This window comes from Oncorhynchus kisutch, unplaced genomic scaffold (assembly GCF_002021735.2).
Source record: "Oncorhynchus kisutch isolate 150728-3 unplaced genomic scaffold, Okis_V2 Okis05a-Okis16b_hom, whole genome shotgun sequence".
In the NCBI taxonomy this organism is placed as follows: Eukaryota; Metazoa; Chordata; class Actinopteri; order Salmoniformes; family Salmonidae; genus Oncorhynchus; species Oncorhynchus kisutch.
This window is the reverse complement of record NW_022261982.1, coordinates 522,962-542,563: the sequence shown is the minus strand read 5'-3', so window position 1 is coordinate 542,563 and position 19,602 is coordinate 522,962. Positions and strand designations below refer to the sequence as shown.

The 19,602-nt window shown below is 48.1% G+C and overlaps 2 protein-coding genes, 1 long non-coding RNA gene, 1 other non-coding gene and 1 pseudogene across 5 annotated transcripts in view; 2 read left to right on the top strand and 3 right to left on the bottom strand.

Annotated features, from left to right (window-relative positions):
- LOC116359768 (regucalcin-like) overlaps positions 1–5,270 on the top strand; it is a 7,248-nt gene extending 1,978 nt beyond the window's left edge. Inside the window, exons 2-7 of the mRNA XM_031813315.1 lie at positions 2,937–3,119; positions 3,229–3,329; positions 3,489–3,603; positions 3,683–3,814; positions 4,013–4,167; positions 4,991–5,270. Coding sequence (XP_031669175.1) covers positions 2,937–3,119; positions 3,229–3,329; positions 3,489–3,603; positions 3,683–3,814; positions 4,013–4,167; positions 4,991–5,041 — 737 coding nt within the window. The 3' untranslated portion in view covers positions 5,042–5,270. The remainder of the gene's footprint in view (positions 1–2,936; positions 3,120–3,228; positions 3,330–3,488; positions 3,604–3,682; positions 3,815–4,012; positions 4,168–4,990) is intronic.
- A 17-nt stretch (positions 5,271–5,287) lies between these two features.
- Positions 5,288–8,094, top strand: LOC109885416 (PI-PLC X domain-containing protein 1). 2 transcript variants are annotated; one of them, XM_031813431.1, is made up of 7 exons: positions 5,288–5,651; positions 6,030–6,166; positions 6,509–6,667; positions 6,837–6,992; positions 7,204–7,316; positions 7,388–7,458; positions 7,535–8,094. In XM_031813431.1, the coding sequence occupies exons 1-7, from the start codon at positions 5,555–5,557 to the stop codon at positions 7,783–7,785; spliced, it is 984 nt and encodes a 327-aa protein (XP_031669291.1). In that variant the 5' UTR covers positions 5,288–5,554; the 3' UTR covers positions 7,786–8,094. The 2 variants fall into 2 exon arrangements, with proteins under 2 accessions (XP_031669291.1, XP_031669292.1); XM_031813432.1 differs by having other exon boundaries at positions 5,347–5,651; positions 7,568–8,094.
- A 5,560-nt stretch (positions 8,095–13,654) lies between these two features.
- Positions 13,655–16,856, bottom strand: LOC116359767 (SOSS complex subunit B2-like; annotated as a pseudogene).
- A 314-nt stretch (positions 16,857–17,170) lies between these two features.
- On the bottom strand, positions 17,171–17,252 carry trnas-cga (transfer RNA serine (anticodon CGA)). The gene has a single exon. It is a non-coding gene; the product is annotated as a tRNA-Ser (tRNA).
- A 2,133-nt stretch (positions 17,253–19,385) lies between these two features.
- LOC116359813 (uncharacterized) overlaps positions 19,386–19,602 on the bottom strand; it is a 3,649-nt gene continuing 3,432 nt past the window's right edge. The window contains exon 3 of the long non-coding RNA XR_004206771.1: positions 19,386–19,546. This is a non-coding gene — a long non-coding RNA (uncharacterized LOC116359813). The remainder of the gene's footprint in view (positions 19,547–19,602) is intronic.

Sequence of the window (19,602 nt, the reverse complement as noted above, 5' to 3'; positions counted from 1 at the left end):
CTCCCCTCCTCACCTTTTCCCTCTCTTCTCTTCCTCAATCCACACTCTCCCTGTTTCCAACTCCTCCCGTCCCTCTCCCTGCTCCCCTCCTCACCTTTTCCCTCTCTTCTCTTCCTCCCAACCCACACTCCTCCCTGTTTCCACCTCCTCCGTCCCTCTCCCTGCTCCCCTCCTCACCTTTTCCCTCTCTTCTCTTCCTCCAACCCACACTCCTCCCTGTTTCCAACTCCTCCCGTCCCTCTCCTGCTCCCCTCCTCACCTTTTCCCTCTTCTTTCTCTTCCTCCAATCCCCACTCCTCCCTGTTTCCAACTCCTCCCGTCCCTTCTCCCTGCTCCCTCCTCACCTTTTCCCTCTCTTCTCTTCCTCCAATCCACACTCCTCCCTGTTTCCAACTTCCTCCCCGTCCCTCTCCCTCTCCCCTCCTCACCTTTTCCCTCTCTTCTCTTCCTCCAACCCACACTCCTCCCGGTTTCCAACTCCTCCCGTCCCTCTCCCTGCTCACCTCCTCACCTTTTCCCCTCTCTTCTCTTCCTCCAACCCACACTCCTCCCTGTTTCCAACTCCTCCCGTCCCTCTCCCTGCTCACCGCCTCACCTTTTCCCTCTCTTCTCTTCCTCCAATCCACACTCTCCCTGGTTTCCAACTCCTCCGTCCCTCTCCCTGCTCTCCCCTCCTCACCTTTTCCCTCTCTTCTCTTCCTCAATCCACACTCCTCCCTGTTTCCAACTCCTCCCGTCCCTCTCCCTGCTCCCATCCTCACCTTTTCCCCTCTCTTCTCTTCCTCCAATCCACACTCCTCCCTGTTTCCAACTCCTCCCGTCCCTCTCCCTGCTCCCCTCCTCACCTTTTCCCTCTCTTCTCTTCCTCCAATCCCCACTCCTCCCTGTTCCAACTCCCCCCGTCCCTCTCCCTGCTCCCCCTCCTCACCTTTTCCCTCTCTTCTCTTCCTCCAATCCCCACTCCTCCCTGTTTCCAACTCCTCCCGTCCCTCTCCCTGCTCCCCTCCTCACCTTTTCCCTCTCTTCTCTTCCTCCAATCCCCACTCCTCCCTGTTTCCAACTCCCTCCCGTCCCTCTCCCTGCTCCCCTCCTCACCTTTTCCCTCTCTTCTCTTCCTCCAATCCACACTCCTCCCTGTTTCCAACTCCCCCCGTCCCTCTCCCTGCTCCCCTCCTCACCTTTCCCTCTCTTCTCTTCCTCCAATCCCCACTCCTCCCTGTTTCCAACTCCTCCCGTCCCTCTCCTGCTCCCCTCCTCACCTTTTCCCTCTCTTCTCTTCCTCCAATCCCCACTCCTCCCTGTTTCCAACTCCCCCCGTCCCTCTCCCTGCTCCCTCCTCACCTTTCCCTCTCTTCTCTTCCTCCAATCCCCCACTCCTCCCTGTTTCCAACTCCTCCCGCCCCTCTCCCTGCTCCCCTCCTCACCTTTTCCCTCTCTTCTCTTCCTCCAACCCACACTCCTCCCTGTTTCCAACTCCTCCCGTCCCTCTCCCTGCTCCCCTCACCTTTTCCCTCTCTTCTCTTCCTCCAATCCACACTCCTCCCTGTTTCCAACTCCTCCCGTCCCTCTCCCTGCTCCCCTCCTCACCTTTTCCCTCTCTTCTCTTCCTCCAATCCACACTCCTCCCTGTTTCCAACTCCCCCGTCCCTCTCCCTGCTCCCCTCCTCACCTTTTCCCTCTCTTCTCTTCCTCCAACCCACACTCCTCCCTGTTTCCAACTCCTCCCGTCCCTCTCCCTGCTCCCCTCCTCACCTTTTCCCTCTCTTCTCTTCCTCCAATCCACACTCCTCCCTGTTTCCAACTCCTCCCGTCCCTCTCCTGCTCCCCTCCTCACCTTTTCCCTCTCTTCTCTTCCTCCAACCACACTCCTCCCTGTTTCCAACTCCTCCCGTCCCTCTCCCTGCTCCCCTCCTCACCTTTTCCCCTCTCTTCTCTTCCTCCAACCACACTCCTCCCTGTTTCCAACTCCTCCCGTCCCTCTCCCTGCTCCCCTCCTCACCTTTTCCCTCTCTTCTCTTCCTCCAACCCACACTCCTCCCTGTTTCCAACTCCTCCCGTCCCTCTCCCTGCTCCCCTCCTCACCTTTTCCCTCTCTTCTCTTCCTCCAATCCCCACTCCTCCCTGTTTCCAACTCCTCCCGTCCCTCTCCCTGCTCCCCTCCTCACCTTTTCCCTCTCTTCTCTTCCTCCAATCCACACTCCTCCCTGTTTCCAACTCCCCCCGTCCCTCTCCCTGCTCCCCTCCTCACCTTTTCCCTCTCTTCTCTTCCTCCAATCCACACTCCTCCCTGTTTCCAACTCCCCCCGTCCCTCTCCCTGCTCCCCTCCTCACCTTTTCCCTCTCTTCTCTTCCTCCAATCCACACTCCTCCCTGTTTCCAACTCCCCCCGTCCCTCTCCCTGCTCCCCTCCTCACCTTTTCCCTCTCTTCTCTTCCTCCAATCCACACTCCTCCCTGTTTCCAATTCCCCCCGTCCCTCTCCCTGCTCCCCTCCTCACCTTTTCCCTCTCTTCTCTTCCTCCAATCCCCACTCCTCCCTGTTTCCAACTCCCCCCGTCCCTCTCCCTGCTCCCTCTCCTCACCTTTTCCCTCTCTTCTCTTCCTCCAATCCCCAGTCCTCCCTGTTTCCAACTCCCCCCGTCCCTCTCCCTGCTCCCTCTCCTCACCTTTTCCCTCTCTTCTCTTCCTCCAATCCCCACTCCTCCTGTTTCCAACTCCCCCCGTCCCTCTCCCTGCTCCCTCTCCTCACCTTTTCCCTCTCTTCTCTTCCTCCAATCCCCACTCCTCCCTGTTTCCAACTCCCCCCGTCCCTCTCCCTGCTCCCCTCTTCACCTTTTCCCTCTCTTCTCTTCCTCCAATCCACACTCCTCCCTGTTTCCAACTCCTCCCGTCCCTCTCCCTGCTCCCCTCCTCACCAATCCCCACTCCTCCCCCCAGAGAAGTTTGTGGGCTGTGCGGTCCCCCGGCGGTCTGGAGGCTATGTGATCGGAGAGGGACGGAGTTTTGGAGCGCTGGACTGGGAGTCCAAGTCCATCTCCACCATCGCTGTCATCGATGAAGACAAACCCAACAACCGCTTTAATGACGGCAAGGTGGACCCTGCTGGACGCCTCTTTGCAGGTAGAGATTGATAGATCAATTAATTTGACAATCCATTAATCCATCAACCTCTCTTCTACCGCATCTGTTTTGTGTTCCATGTAATGTTCTGTTAACTGTGTTCTGTCAGGTACCATGGCGATAGAGGAACGTCCTACAGTTCTAGAGCTGAAGCAGGGTTCTCTGTTCTCCCTGAACAAGGACCACATTGTAGTCAAACATTTCAATCAGGTGACACAAGGGTGGAAGTGGAATGTTCTCAATGATCGTTTCTAGCATAAACAGTTGTGTTAGTGTGAGATAAACAGTACCAAAGACTAATCCTATAAGGTATTAGATGAAAAGAGACTGAAGCTATCCTTTATGTTGCTATTTTTATTATTTGACCAGGTGGACATCTCAAACGGTCTGGACTGGTCTCTGGACCACAAAACCTTCTACTACATAGACAGCCTCACCTACACTGTGGAAGCTTTCAACTATGACATCAACACCGGGAGTATCAGTGAGGGACACACACACACACACACACACACACACATAAACCTTGTACTACATCGACAGCCGTGTGTGTGTGTGTGTAGGTAACCGGCGGATGGTGTATAAGATGGACGAGGGGGAGGGGATTCCTGATGGCATGTGTATTGACGCAGACGGTAGACTCTGGGTCGCCTGTTACAGTGGAGGCAGAGTGATACAGATTGACCCACAGACAGGTGTGTGTGTACCTGCCTATATGTGTCAGTGCGTAACAGTTACAGTATATTGTAATATGAAGGTAAAAACCACCAATCTCTCCCTCTGCTGCCTCCCTCTCTCATTTCTCCCTCTCCATCTTCCCTCCCCCTCTTCTCTCTCTCTGCTGCCTCCCTCTCTCATTTCTCCCTCTCCATCTTCCCTCCCCCTCTTCTCAGGGGTGCGTTTGCAGACAGTGAAGCTACCGGTGGATAAGACAACATCATGTTGTTTCGGGGGTAGAGACTATTCAGACCTGTACGTGACCTCAGCCTGTAAGGGAATGGATGAGGCAGACATGGCCAAGCAACCGCAGGCAGGATGTGTCTTTAGGGTACGTGTGTGTCAGTGGAGGCTCCTCGGAGGAGGAAGGGGAGGACCATCCTACGCAGTAAATTTCAGAAAATAAAAAAAGTGAAACATTAAAAAAGTGATCCTTTTTAGATGAAACTATACTGAATGTATTCACATGTGACCAAATAACTGATTAAAACACTGTTTTGTAATGGTCTACAGTAGCCTGAACAGCTCTGTGGTAGCACCATGGTGTAGCCAGAGGACAGCTATTTTCCATCCCCCTCTGAGTACATTGACTTCAATACAAAACCTAGGAGGCTCATGGTTCACACCCCCTTTCATAATCATGACGACTTCCAGAGGACCTCCAACATATCAGAGTTCTTGCAGCAAGAACTGACATGTTGTCCACCCAGTCAAAGGATCAGAGAATGAATCTAGTACTGAAAGCATAAGCTACAGCTAGCTAGCACTGCATGGGAGTAGGGGAGTAGTTGACTCAAAGAGAGAGAAAGACTATAGTTGAACAGTTTTTAACAAATTAATTACTTAAAAAATTGAGAAGCATCAGAGAGAAAGAGGGAGAGAGAGAGAGAGCTGTTGTAGGCATATTTCATTGTAATTTTTCACTTTCACTTACCTAATTTAGACTACTCAAACATCTGGCTAGTAGTTTAGTAGCCTAAACCTATTGGTTGCAATGAGCTGGGCAAATGGAATATGAATGACAGTCATCCAATATGCTGTATTAGAAATAAGGCCATGCTCATAAATATAAAATATATTCCTCCCTAATCTGAAATGGCACCGACCACCACTGGGGTGGGTTTTATTCAGCCTGTGTTTTATTCTCCTTGCAGATCACAGGCCTGGGTGCAAAGGGCATTCCTGCCAATTCATTCACTGGATGAGTGACACAACGGAAACACTGAAAACCGCCCCTTGTCAATCATTCCATGATGATCAACCAGTAACTCGGCTGCACAACTGAACTGCGCCCACTGACCACTAATCTCTCTAATAAAATAATGTGACTTTATGATTTTAAGCAAAACTCAACATGCCTCAGTTATAGTTACTGTACTTCATGTATTCGTAGGTTATTGTATATCTTCTGTCCAATAAAAAAGCTACAATTGATAGGTAGTTTGTATGAGGACTCTTATTTTGACACAATTCTCACTGTTATGCCATTGCTACCCGACGTCACGTTTTTTTTCTTGGGGTAACTGGAATGTCCCCTTCCTGCTGAAGAGAATGCGGAAGCAAGAATAGGACCAAATGGGAAAGGGCATTTTCATCTCTTTCTAGTCACAGACCCGGGTGAAATCCAACATATCTACAGCATTGTAACTGTGGTCCTGCTACATTCCACTCGCTGTTTACAAGCTATCATCAATAGTAGATATCAATAGGTGGTGGAAATGGAGCGCGGAGACGCATCGTCCACTAACGCAGACTGGATGTCTCAACTGCCAGAGGAACTGTGGGCTACACCGCTTTGGGACCTGGCGATACCCGGTGAGAATGAACTTAATAATGTCGAGTGATAGCCTACTGTTATCCTTTTTATTTCGATTACAAAAAGAGTTTGATATAGAATAGAGTACAAGCTATTGTAACGACCCTGGGTTTATAAGCACGGATATTGACTGCCACTTGAATATGCTTTTGGGGCACAGTCGATTGCGCACTGGACTTCGGGCTAGAAGGTTGAGGGTTCGAGACCTGTTCCCTGCCTGTTTCATTACACTATGTTTATATGGGACTAGCCTAGAGAGAACATTTGTCACGAGTTTCATTAGAGGAAGTCAGCCTGTTTTTTCAAACCTATTCAGTCCCTTTCCTTGATGTCATATGACTGCGCTTTTGTGTCTTTCTTTTTGTCTCTGCTTTCAGGGAGTCATGACAGCATGAGTTACTGCCTGGATACACACTCTCCTGTCTTGGGTTCTGAGTCGTTCATGCTGCAGTTTCTGGATCGACTGGCACCCTGCATTGTACGCCCCTGTGTGTACCGCTGGGCCACCACACAGGCAGGCTTCACACACATGTTGGTTTTCCTATCCTTGTGGGGACTAAACTATTGATTCCCATTCAAAATCCTATTTTCCCCAACCCTAACCGTAACTGTAACCCTAAACCCAACTCCTAACCTGAAAAGATCCTTTTTTCCTTGTGGGGACTGGCGAAATGTCCCTTGTTTTTTTCCCTTGTTTTACTATCCTTGTGAGCACTTCTGGTCCCCACAAGGATAATAAAACCCAAAAAACACACACCAAACACACAACACACTGCAGACAGAGAACTGTGTGTGTGTATTATCAATATTATATACAATCTAAGTTAGAGATTGTCCCTGTCCTTTTCTCCCATAGGCGTGGTGTATTCCTGATCAGTTGGATGCTGGAATCCGGTTCTTCGATCTACGGATCGCCCATAAAAACATTAAAAATACACAAGACTTGCTAAAAACACACAACACAGATGACACGCTGTACTTCGCACACGCGATTTATACGCTACAGACTGTAAAGGTATGGTATAGTAAACACACATGCCATTCTGCTGTGTGAATCTTCTGTACTCAATGTGAGAGCATATGCACTAGAAATATTATTCACAATCGTGTGTGTGTGTGTGTGTGTGTGTGTGTGTGTGTGTGTGTGTGTGTGTGTGTGTGTGTGTGTGTGTGTGTGTGTGTAGGAGGCCCTGTCAACCATGGCTGTGTGGTTGGAGCAGCACCAGAAGGAGGTAGTGATCCTGTCCTGTTCCCACTTCTACCTGCTGACGGACTCTGAGCACCAGGCCCTGGTCTGCTACATCACTAAGCTGTTTAAAGACAAACTCTGCCCCCCACAGGTACAGGATAGACAAGACCCCACTACTGCCTGTCTCAGTCAGGGTTGGGGTCAGTTCAGTTTTCAGGAAGTGGTGTTAGTTGGGGTGAGTTCATGTTTTCAGGAAGTGGTGTTAGTTGGGGTCAGTTAAGGTTTCAGGAAGTGAAGTGTCCATTGTTTTCTGTGTTTTATTGGCATGAAAGGTGAATGAACTCTTGTGTGTGTGTGTGTAGGAGACTCCCTATCTGAGCCAGTGCTGGGCTCTGGGGCAGCAGGTCATCATTTCGTACGACGATGAGACGATTCTTCACCAACACAAGGAACTATGGCCTAAGATCCCTTACTGGTACGCTCTGTGTGTGGGACTCTGTGTGTGGGACTCCGTGTGTTAAACCTGTAACCTTTGACCCTTTACAGGTACGCTGACTCGGCAGACCCCAAAGAGGTAATTTCTTACCTGGAGGAGCAGAAGGCCCAAGGAAGAGCAGGTTAGTGTGTGTGTGTGTGTGTGTGCGCGTGGGCTTGCGTATCCTTTGATTGACAGCTGAGCTCTTTGATTGACAGCTCATTTCTTCACCTCTGGGCTGAACCTGACAGAGGACACTGCTGTGGTGGTCTGCAACCCCTGTCTGACGATGAGGAAGTTAACGATGAAGAGTTTCTCCCTGCTGCTGGACTGGGTGGAGAAGCAGACTCCTGGACCGAACCAGACCGCTGTCAACATCATCTGTGGAGACTTTGTGGGTCTGAACCACTTTGCCTCTGTGGTTATCGGGCTCAATAAGAAACTGCTGAAGACAGAGAGCCACAGATGACTCACAGGGGATGGAATGAGACCGACAGATAAACATGCACAGAATCCCAAATGGCTTCTAGCTGCTTCTCCCTATGCAGTTGTGGAGATCTGAGAGGTTTGGTTAGGTGTAATCAACATGGTACTCTGATACACTAGATCAGGGGTGTCAAACTCATTCCATGGAGGGCCTAGTGTCTGTGGGTTTTTTGGTTTTTCCTTTCATTTAGGCCTAGACAACCAGGTGAGGAGTTCCTTACTAATTTGGGAGGGGCAAAAACCCACAGACACTCGGCCCTCCGTGGAATGAGTTTGACACGTGCACTACTAGATCATGTGAATGAGTTTGACACGTGCACTACTAGATCATAGGAATGAGTTTGACACGTGCACTACTAGATCATAGGAATGAGTTTGACACGTGCACTACTAGATCATGTGAATGAGTTTGACACGTGCACTACTAGATCATATGAATGAGTTTGACACGTGCACTACTAGATCATAGGAATGAGTTTGACACGTGCACTACTAGATCATATGAATGAGTTTGACACGTGCACTACTAGATCATATGAATGAGTTTGACACGTGCACTACTAGATCATATGAATGAGTTCCCATGTTTCCCTGTCTACCTACAGCACAGGGTGTCAGGTTTACTGTGTTGATAATGAGTATGATGGATACAATGAGAGGTTTTTGCATTCTAAAGTGATGCCACAGGAAAAGTTTCATCAGATGGACAATATCATTTATTTTCTATATGCAAATACATAAATGTCTATTGAACTTTCTGTTTGAGGCATCTTTATTTCAAACATCATTAACACTAACAACACCTTGAAATAGTCATGTTTTTAGCAGGTGTGACTTTATAAAATAAACCACTTCCTCACAGCTGAGAATGACTACCCTGAGAAATAGTCATGTTACAGCAGGTGTGACGCCCTCATGTGTTCAAACAGCAGAAGTGCAGTACAACATGTTGCAGGGACAGATCTGTTGGCACTAGTTTAAAACAGAAGCTCACAAAAAGGTCGATAAAAGTGTATGGTGAAACAAAAGAATACATTTAATCATATAAAAAAGGAAAAAGCAGAAATGGCAGATCACTGAACAAAAGATCCAGTTCAACTCACCTAACAAGGTGCATAATTAATGCCACCATTAACTGTAGAAAAATGGATACAGTGTAGAAAATATAGTGAACACATGTTACATAAACAGAGATGTAATTCACAAATGGCACACAGTAAGGCACTTCACTGATACAGACAGAAAACTATCAAATGAAGAAAGACGACGGAATATCTAGCAGTTCAAATCTAATTAATGAAATATAATCTAACTCCTTCAAAAGGCAATTATTTCTGGAAAATAAGCAATATGGCCTCCTGCTCTAAAGTCTCTATATGGGAAGATCTCAATTGCATACTCATTGTCTCCTTCTCAAAACAGATTGGAAGAGAAGGTCTGAGGGGAAGGAACTCTGGTTCTCATGTAATGGGTTTTGAGAAAGGTACGAGGAGAGAGGACGCGTGGAGTATGTAATTGACACCTTCCCTATGACTTTGGTTTACCTTCTCTTATCACATGCCCCTTCACATCTCCTTCAGCAGAATCCCATAGGGGCGGATGGAGCTCTCCACAATCCTCCTCTCTTCTTCCTCAGATGTGCCATCTTTAACTGGAACAAGCCAGTAGTCAACTCTCTTACAGATCTTCCGTTGGGCTGGGTTGATACGGTTCTGAAGGACTATCCTGTAGGTTTTCCCGTTTGTCTTCGACACAAAGTCTCTAGCGTAGCCGCTGGCTTGGCTGAGGTCAGGAGTGGAGTAGATGCCTCGCCCGTAGAGCTGCCTGTCTCCTACTTTATAGTGGGACTGGATGATGCCTTTAGCCCCGTCCTCGCTGGTACCGTGGTATGACACTGGCCACTCCCCGGGGTATGAGTATGTCCGAATCCCGTTTGGACCGAGCCATGTGTTATCTCCGTATTTGTCCAGAACCTTCAACGCGATCCGTTTCCATCCACACGGTCTCGTGTAACTCTCATCGCCTCTCTCAAAACTCTCAGAGTCGGAAACGTTGGTGAAGTCATAATCAAACTTCCTATCGAAGAATGTTGCCTCATCCACAAAGAGTTCGGTGTTGATTACCTTTATTTTGTCCTGGCTGGAGAAAAGCACTGATAACCCCCATGTCAACCATGAGACAGGGCTGAGCCACTGCAGGAGAGAGGTGACGCCCAGGACAGAACCAATGAGAAAGCCTTCCACAGTCAAAAGGTTTTCAGGTGTCTTGCCAGGGTTGTTCCTCTGAAATTCAGACAAGGGCCTCACCGTGGCTCCCATTGCCACTGATAGGGCCTCATAGCGTACACCCTCGTCAAGCATGACTGGTCTGAGAACAGTTGTTAAAAGTGAAAGCCTCTTAAACCAGTAAGGATATGTGTCTGTAGCTGATCGTGGAGCAATCGTTAGCAGCTAACACCTCAAACTTCTCTCAGGCACTCGGTCTGTATTTGTCCATTGTCTTGGCAAACTAACCGAATGAAAAACCTTCTGGCTACTACAGAAATACTGTCTCCACCCACATTGACAGACTTTCAGTTTCATTTTTAGACTTGGTAGAATTAGGAAGAACATACCACTGGTCTTGGGCAGGGGACAAGGCTTATAAACAGGAAGTCAATAGCAGACTAGCTGGGACAACTTGACTCTGAATAGAAAGGAAATCCAGCACACAACATCCTGCACCACAGTTAAGTTGTCTGACTGCAGGAGCCTTCGTCAGGCGGTCATTGCTTCCCCCCCCCCCCCCCCCATATACCCTGTGGACTTTGGACTGATCTGAATTTATATGTAGGCTAGTTAACTTGTGAATCTTCTGTGAACTTTTACTCAAATGCTGAACTAGCATAGGCATACTTTTTATTTTATCTCAGACTTTTATAGCCTACTGGACTCATAGGGAGCTAGTCTCTCACATTATTTTGTTGGGAGGAGTGACTATGGACTTCCATTAGCTAGCCCTACAATGTAGAAAACGGTACAAATAAAGCAAAACCCTTGAATGAGTAGGTCTATCGCTCTTGGATGTGCTTGGTAGGGTGTTGTTCCTCTGTGTGATTCATATGTAAGGACATTTCTCACTAGAATCTGCAGTGTTCCAGAAATATTCAGGAGAAAGTCCTCTAACCTGGTCTCACTCTTTGCCTCTTTCCAAGAAGCAACTTCTACCTACTGCAAATGAAAGGGGGTCAGGCTATCTGCCGGTACGGACGTGTTGAAAGGGGGTCAGGCTATCTGCCGGTACGGACGTGTTGAAAGGGGGTCAGGCTATCTGCCGGTACGGACGTGTTGAAAGGGGGTCAGGCTATCTGCCGGTACGGACGTGTTGAAAGGGGGTCAGGTATGGAAGTGTTGAAAGGGGGGCAGGCTATCTGCCGGTATGGAAGTGTTGAAAGGGGGGCAGGCTATCTGCCGGTATGGACGTGTTGAAAGGGGGGCAGGCTATCTGCCGGTATGGACGTGTTGAAAGGGGGGGCAGGCTATCTGCCGGTACGGACGTGTTGAAAGGGGGGCAGGCTATCTGCCGGTACGGACGTGTTGAAAGGGGGTCAGGCTATGGACGTGTTGAAAGGGGGGCAGGCTATCTGCCGGTACGGACGTGTTGAAAGGGGGTCAGGCTATGGACGTGTTGAAAGGGGGGCAGGCTATCTGCCGGTACGGACGTGTTGAAAGGGGGGCAGGCTATCTGCCGGTATGGAAGTGTTGAAAGGGGGTCAGGCTATGGACGTGTTGAAAGGGGGCAGGCTATGGACGTGTTGAAAGGGGGGCAGGCTATGGACGTGTTGAAAGGGGGGCAGGCTATGGACGTGTTGAAAGGGGGGCAGGCTATCTGCCGGTACGGACGTGTTGAAAGGGGGGCAGGCTATCTGCCGGTATGGAAGTGTTAAAAGGGGGGCAGGCTATCTGCCGGTACGGACGTGTTGAAAGGGGGGCAGGCTATGGACGTGTTGAAAGGGGGGCAGGCTATCTGCCGGTACGGACGTGTTGAAAGGGGGGCAGGCTATGGACGTGTTGAAAGGGGGGCAGGCTATCTGCCCGGTACGGACGTGTTGAAAGGGGGGCAGGCTCTCTGCCGGTATGGACTTGTTGAAAGGGGGGCAGGCTATCTGCCGGTACGGACGTGTTGAAAGGGGGGCAGGCTATCTGCCGGTACGGACGTGTTGAAAGGGGGTCAGGCTATGGACGTGTTGAAAGGGGGGCAGGCTATCTGCCGGTACGGACGTGTTGAAAGGGGGGCAGGCTATGGACGTGTTGAAAGGGGGGCAGGCTATCTGCCGGTACGGACGTGTTGAAAGGGGGGCAGGCTATCTGCCGGTATGGAAGTGTTGAAAGGGGGTCAGGCTATGGACGTGTTGAAAGGGGGGCAGGCTATGGACGTGTTGAAAGGGGGGCAGGCTATGGACGTGTTGAAAGGGGGGCAGGCTATGGACGTGTTGAAAGGGGGGCAGGCTATCTGCCGGTACGGACGTGTTGAAAGGGGGGCAGGCTATCTGCCGGTATGGAAGTGTTGAAAGGGGGTCAGGCTATCTGCCGGTACGGACGTGTTGAAAGGGGGGCAGGCTATGGACGTGTTGAAAGGGGGGCAGGCTATCTGCCGGTATGGAAGTGTTGAAAGGGGGGCAGGCTATGGAAGTCCATAGAGTCACTCCCCCCCCCCCCCCCCCCCCCCTTTCAACACTTCCATACCGGCAGATAGCCTGCCCCCCTTTTAACACTTCCATACCGGCAGATAGCCGGGGGGCAGGCTATCTGCCGGTATGGAAGTGTTGAAAGGGGGTCAGGCTATGGACGTGTTGAAAGGGAGGCAGGCTATGGACGTGTTGAAAGGGGGGCAGGCTATGGACGTGTTGAAAGGGGGGCAGGCTATGGACGTGTTGAAAGGGGGGCAGGCTATGGACGTGTTGAAAGGGGGGCAGGCTATGGACGTGTTGAAAGGGGGGCAGGCTATCTGCCGGTACGGACGTGTTGAAAGGGGGGCAGGCTATCTGCCGGTATGGAAGTGTTAAAAGGGGGGCAGGCTATCTGCCGGTACGGACGTGTTGAAAGGGGGGCAGGCTATGGACGTGTTGAAAGGGGGGCAGGCTATCTGCCGGTACGGACGTGTTGAAAGGGGGGCAGGCTATGGACGTGTTGAAAGGGGGGCAGGCTATCTGCCCGGTACGGACGTGTTGAAAGGGGGGCAGGCTCTCTGCCGGTATGGACTTGTTGAAAGGGGGGCAGGCTATCTGCCGGTATGGAAGTGTTGAAAGAGGGTCAGGCTATGGACGTGTTGAAAGGGAGGCAGGCTATGGACGTGTTGAAAGGGGGGCAGGCTATGGACGTGTTGAAAGGGGGGCAGGCTATGGACGTGTTGAAAGGGGGGCAGGCTATGGACGTGTTGAAAGGGGGGCAGGCTATCTGCCGGTACGGACGTGTTGAAAGGGGGGCAGGCTATCTGCCGGTATGGAAGTGTTAAAAGGGGGGCAGGCTATCTGCCGGTTACGGACGTGTTGAAAAGGGGGGCAGGCTATGGACGTGTTGAAAGGGGGGCAGGCTATCTGCCGGTACGGACGTGTTGAAAGGGGGGCAGGCTATGGACGTGTTGAAAGGGGGGCAGGCTATCTGCCCGGTACGGACGTGTTGAAAGGGGGGCAGGCTCTCTGCCGGTATGGACTTGTTGAAAGGGGGGCAGGCTATCTGCCGGTATGGACGTGTTGAAAGGGGGGCAGGCTATCTGCCGGTATGAACGTGTTGAAAGGGGGGCAGGCTATCTGCCAGTACGGACATGTTGGATCAGTTGGAGTGAGTTGAGTAACTTTACCTCAAACCCCCAAAATCTTTTAGTTATGATTTATTTATTTGAACCAAATGTGTAACATTCCTTAGAAAATGATGGCCATGTTAACAACAATGATTTAACTTGCTAAATAAAAATACAGCTAGGCCCAAGATACGTGTTGATTTGAAACCAGCGTCATTTCCTCTTTAGCCCTTGCCGTGGGTCCCTGCTGTTGCCCACTGATTCTGTGGGCTTGGGGTCGGTGCCAGGACCTCCGGAGCCTCGCCCAGTCTGCTGTCCTGTGCTCCCATAGGTTGGATTCCGGGAGAGCGGAGAGCATCCATTGGAAGAGTATGTGAGGGTGGGGACTGAGGGGGTGGAGCTTTGACTGACAGAAGAACTGTTCTGGGACTCAACTTTAGACTGGAGAGAGCGAAGGAGATGAGATGAACAGAGAGAGAAGGAGATGAGATGAACAGAGAGAGAAGGAGATGAGATGAACAGAGAGAGAAGGAGAGGAGATGAACAGAGAGAGAAGGAGAGGAGATGAACAGAGAGAGAAGGAGAGGAGATGAACAGAGAGAGAAGGAGAGGAGGATGAGATGAACAGAGAGGAGGATGAGATGAACAGAGAGAGAAGGAGAGGAGGATGAGATGAACAGAGAGAGAAGGAGAGGAGGATGAGATGAACAGAGAGAGAAGGAGAGGAGGATGAGATGAACAGAGAGAGAAGGAGATGAGGATGAGATGAACAGAGAGAGAAGGAGATGAGGATGAGATGAACAGAGAGAAAGGAAGAGGTGATGGGGAGGAGGGGAGATGTAGAAAATAACATGACAAATAAAATGTATAGATCATTCTGGTGTGTGTACTCACCGGCCTGTTGGCCTGGGCCAGTACCTCTGGGTTTGGTTCACTAAAGTTTGGCACCTCAGAGAAGACCATGCAAAAACTGCAATACAACACAGATCAGTACCTTAACTAAATCTACAACACATTAACATCCAAGTCAACAGTTTGTGTGTCTTACTCTCCGATCTTCTGCAGGTCTCCTCCTCTGCCTGTGTAGAGTGTCAGACAGCCCTTCCACAGGGATGCATAGCTGACGAGAGAGAGAAACAGACAGACGACAGAGAGAGAGACACTGAGCTGCACTTCCAAACCTCCTTTTCAAACGTATGACCATATTAGAGACACATATTTCCCTCAGATCACACAGACCCACAAAGAACTCGAAAACAAATCCAACTTTGATAAAGTCCCATATCTATTGGGTGAAATACCACAGTGTGCAATTACAACAGCAAGATTCCTGTTGCCACAAGAAAAGGTCAAGCAGTGAAGAACAAACACCATTGTAAATACAACCCATATTTATGTTTATTTATTTCCCTTTTGTACTTTAACTATTTGCACATCATTACAACAATGTATATTGACATAATGACATAATTGTCAGAGAGAGAGAGACAGAACTAGATAGATAGATGATAGATAGATAGATAGATAGATAGATAGATAGATAGATAGATAGATAGATAGATAGATAGATAGATAGATAGATAGATAGATAGATAGATAGATAGATAGATAGATAGATAGATAGATAGATAGATAGATAGATAGATAGATAGATAGATAGATAGATAGATAGATAGATAGATTAGATAGATTAGATAGATAGATTAGATAGATAGATTAGATAGATAGATTAGATAGATAGATTAGATAGATAGATAGATAGATACCCTCGTGAGAGGCGGAGGATGTCTCCTGGCTGGATGAGTCCACCCACCTCGTCCCACACAGACAGGGTGATGCACCCACTTTTATCAGCCACCTGACAGGAGATGGAGGTGGAAGAGAGCAATTATCCCACTTTACGGGAGACAGGTAGAAGGTTTGCATGAAGGAGAGCGCAGAAAAGGGCAGGATGAGACTGAATGAAGATGGGGGGAGAGCAGAAAAGGGCAGGATGAGACTGAATGAAGATGGGGGGAGGGCAGAAAAGGGCAGGATGAGACTGAATGAAGATGGGGGGAGAGCAGAAAAGGGCAGGATGAGACTGAATGAAGATGGGGGGGAGAGCAGAAAAGGGCAGGATGAGACTGAATGAAGATGGGGGGGGAGAGCAGAAAAGGGCAGGATGAGACTGAATGAAGATGGGGGGAGAAGCAGAAAAGGGCAGGATTGAGACTGAATGAAGATGGGGGGGAGAGCAGAAAAGGGCAGGATGAGACTGAATGAAGATGGGGGGAGAGCAGAACAAGGGCAGGATGAGACTGAATGAAGATGGGGAGAGCAGAAAAGGGCAGGAGAGACTGAATGAAGATGGGGGGGAGAGCAGAAAAGGGCAGGATGAGACTGAATGAAGATGGGGGGAGAGCAGAAAAGGGCAGGATGAGACTGAATGAAGATGGGTGGGAGAGCAGAAAAGGGCAGGATGAGACTGAATGAAGATGGGGGGAGAGCAGAAAAGGGCAGGATGAGACTGAATGAAGATGGGGGGAGAGCAGAAAAGGGCAGGATAGACTGAATGAAGATGGGGGGGAGAGCAGAAAAGGGCAGGATGAGACTGAATGAAGATGGGGGGAGGAGAGCAGAAAAGGGCAGGATGAGACTGAATGAAGATGGGGGAGAGCAGAAAAGGCAGGATGAGACTGAATGAAGATGGGGGAGAGCAGAAAAGGGCAGGATGAGACTGAATGAAGATGGGGGAGAGCAGAAAAAAGGCAGATGAGACTGAATGAAGATGGGGGGAGAGCAGAAAAGGGCAGGATGAGACTGAATGAAGATGGGGGGAGAGCAGAAAGCAGGATGAGACTGAATGAAGATGGGGGGAGAGCAGAAAATGGCAGGATGAGACAATGAAGATGGGGGAGAGCAGAAAAAGATGAGCTGAGAAGTATGGGAGAGCATAAAAAGCTGAGAATGAAGAGGGTGCATGGGGGGGGGGGGTGGGGGGGGTGGGGGGGGGGGGTGTTGTGGGGGTGGGGGGGGAATAAGAGGGAATGATCCCCACCTTGCAGGAGCGAACCTCATGCCCATCCTTGTTTTAGTTACCCTTCCTTCAGGTGGAGGGAAGGAGAGAATGAACAAGTTTGCATTCATTCATTCATCACCAAATGAAACACTGAATTTTTTAAAATAAAACAAACATTTACTGTCATTCACCACTCACACCAGTTCCAACACCATAAAGATTAAATTTAAATTCTTCAATCCCAACCTTATGTCTTTTATCAAGAATTGGAGCATCGTTTGGCACAATGGCGACATATTTGATTAAAGTCACTGAAAGCGAGAAAGAGAGACAAGTAGTGATGGTGGAAATCGTTCAAAATCAGGTTCAAATAATTTACAGCTGGTCAAAATTAGGGAGACGAGAAACAACACATGGTTATCAAGGGGGCGTGTTACGTTCAGAGCTCATTCCCCCATAATAAAGCAGCAATTCTCCATATAGCTTTTTTCGAAATCCAACTAAGCCTATATAAGCAGAAACTGCTTTTTGTCGATATATTTGTCGTATGTTTTCTTTAATACAACTGCAAATACTAAAAGCGAACAATCGTCACGAACAGGATTCGAACCTGTGCGGGGAAACCCCATTGGATTTCGAGTCCAACGCCTTAACCTCTCGGCCACCGTGACTGTGCATATTACTGGCTGTGACAATGGTATAGAAACCTCTTTGCGATATTGGGATATTTGGTTAGGTCTTTTTTTGAGAAGCTAGTTACATTAGATAAGTGGTATTGTAAGAGAGCGCTGGCTTCATACTGCATCCTTGCTTTACTTTGTAGCTATGTATTGTAAATAAACTGAAGGTAAGACCTCTTCTCCTGTCCTGCACTGTAAGTTTGCCAAATTGCCACATGGTGGCGCCCTATACGCTGCCGACGAGATGGTGAGGCCAGGGCCACACAGAAATTGCACAAAAACAACCAAATCATAGAACATATCAGGGTTCTATAGCTATCTATGTTCAAAAGGTTTATAATGTAATGTTTACAATGTATTGTAAAATATGACAAACATGTGAATAAATATAAATGAAGAACAACCAAAGCAATGAAAAGTTAGTCCTTATCAAAACAGCTAAATACTTCACTTCATCTGGCTGTAGGCCTACAAGGTTGTAACATTTTAACTACGGAAAACAAACGATTTTACAGATACAGCTTTCATAAATACATTATTTTATTTAAATTACAACAATTATGTAATCCTCCAAACAACTGTATTAAATGCACATAATACTAAGTAAATATTTAAAGGCACAAAATCTATTACAAATATTGAGAGTTCGAGCCAAAACCTGATATTTCCTTGGTCTCAAAATAATTCTAACACAAAAAGGAAGGAATGTAAATTCCTACATATTCATTAGGCCTATTAGAATATAGTGCCTGGTTATATACATATCACAGGAGGCTGCTGAGGGGAGGAATGCTAATATTAATGGCTGGAATGGAGTGAATAGAATGTTATCAAACACATGGTAACCATGGAAAGTCCATGTATTCCGTTCCAGCCATCACTATGAGCCAGCCCTCCCAAATTAAGTTGCAACCGGCCACCTGTGATATGTACTGTATATAAGACCTGTGATATGTACTGTATATAAGACCTGTGATATGTACTGTATATAAGACCTGTGATATGTACTGTATGTAAGACCTGTGATATGTACAGTATATAAGACCTGTGATATGTACTGTATATAAGACCTGTGATATGTACTGTATATAAGACCTGTGATATGTACTGTATATAAGACCTGTGATATGTACTGTATATAAGACCTGTGATATGTACTGTATATAAGACCTGTGATATGTACTGTATATCAAACCAATGTTAGTGACTGTTGAAGTTGACTTTACAGACTTTGCATAAAAATGGATTAAGCCATGAAGAAATTAAATATGTTGTGTGTGTGGTGTGTGTGTGTGTGTGTGTTGTGTGTGTGTGTGGTGTTGTGTGTGTGTGTGTGGTGTGTGTGTGTGTGTGTGGGTGTTGTGTGTGTGTTAGTGTTGTGTTATTGTGTGTGTGTGTGTGTGTTGTGTGGGCGTGGGTTATATGATGGGGATCTGGGCCTTCTCGTCCTGTTGCTTCTTTACTTCCTGTTGGTACCCTAGAAACACAGAGGGACAGGTTAACCTCCGACCTTAACACACCAAAACAAAGGTTCAAACAGACTAAATCATAGGTCTCAGATAGCAAAAGACAAGTTGGCAGGCATGCTATCCTTTACATTCAGGCAAGGACCTGACAGATCAATTTAGCCCTCTGTTTTTAAAGTGTAAACAAATGTTGCAACTACAACTCTCAGACCATTTTTGCCAACAAAAAAATGTGTCTGAAAAAGTTCCAACTGGTATCGACACCATGTCCAGGACAATGTACTGTCATAAATGATTCTGTTTTTGACCAAACACACTTGCCCTTCAAAGCAGTACTGTATAATTATTAACAATGTTATTGTCGGACATGGCATTGATTGACATACACCCCATCCATAATTGTTTCTCCTTATAGGGTTTGATTGAATAGGGGGGCCCACTGCCATGCATGTCAGTTTGCATAGCTCTGTGTGAACTAATGGGTCTGTCCCACTCACATCCAGATTCGAACAGTTGGTTGGCTCCTGCCAATCCAAGAAAAACCGTTGACAAAAAAAGAGACCCCCATTTCTTCGGAATAATGACAAGGAATATCGGGGACCAATAACACCTGCAAAATACAGGGTGTACAAGACAGGTAATGTTCTGAAGATGTTTTTCAGCTTCAGGAATTTGTTCCTGTTGTATAGTGGATGTAAATGTCAAACATTGTCTTTCCCACAATGTCCATTACCTGTAGTCATGAGTACTCCAGACTGAGAGAGACTCAGTTTATCAGCTGGCCTTGTCATATCAAGCCATGCCAGCCATAACCAGACCCTGGAGAGAGAGAGAGGAAGAGAGAGAAGAGAGAGAGAGAGAGAGAGAGAGAGATA

Coding starts and splice junctions, on each gene's coding strand:
- LOC109885416 (XM_031813431.1), top strand. CDS start 5,555: ATGGAGCGCGGAGACGCATCGTCCACTAACGCAGACTGGATGTCTCAA. Junction 7,317..7,387: donor TGGCCTAAGATCCCTTACTG/GTACGCTCTGTG, acceptor GACCCTTTACAG/GTACGCTGACTCGGCAGACC. Junction 7,459..7,534: donor GAAGGCCCAAGGAAGAGCAG/GTTAGTGTGTGT, acceptor TTTGATTGACAG/CTCATTTCTTCACCTCTGGG.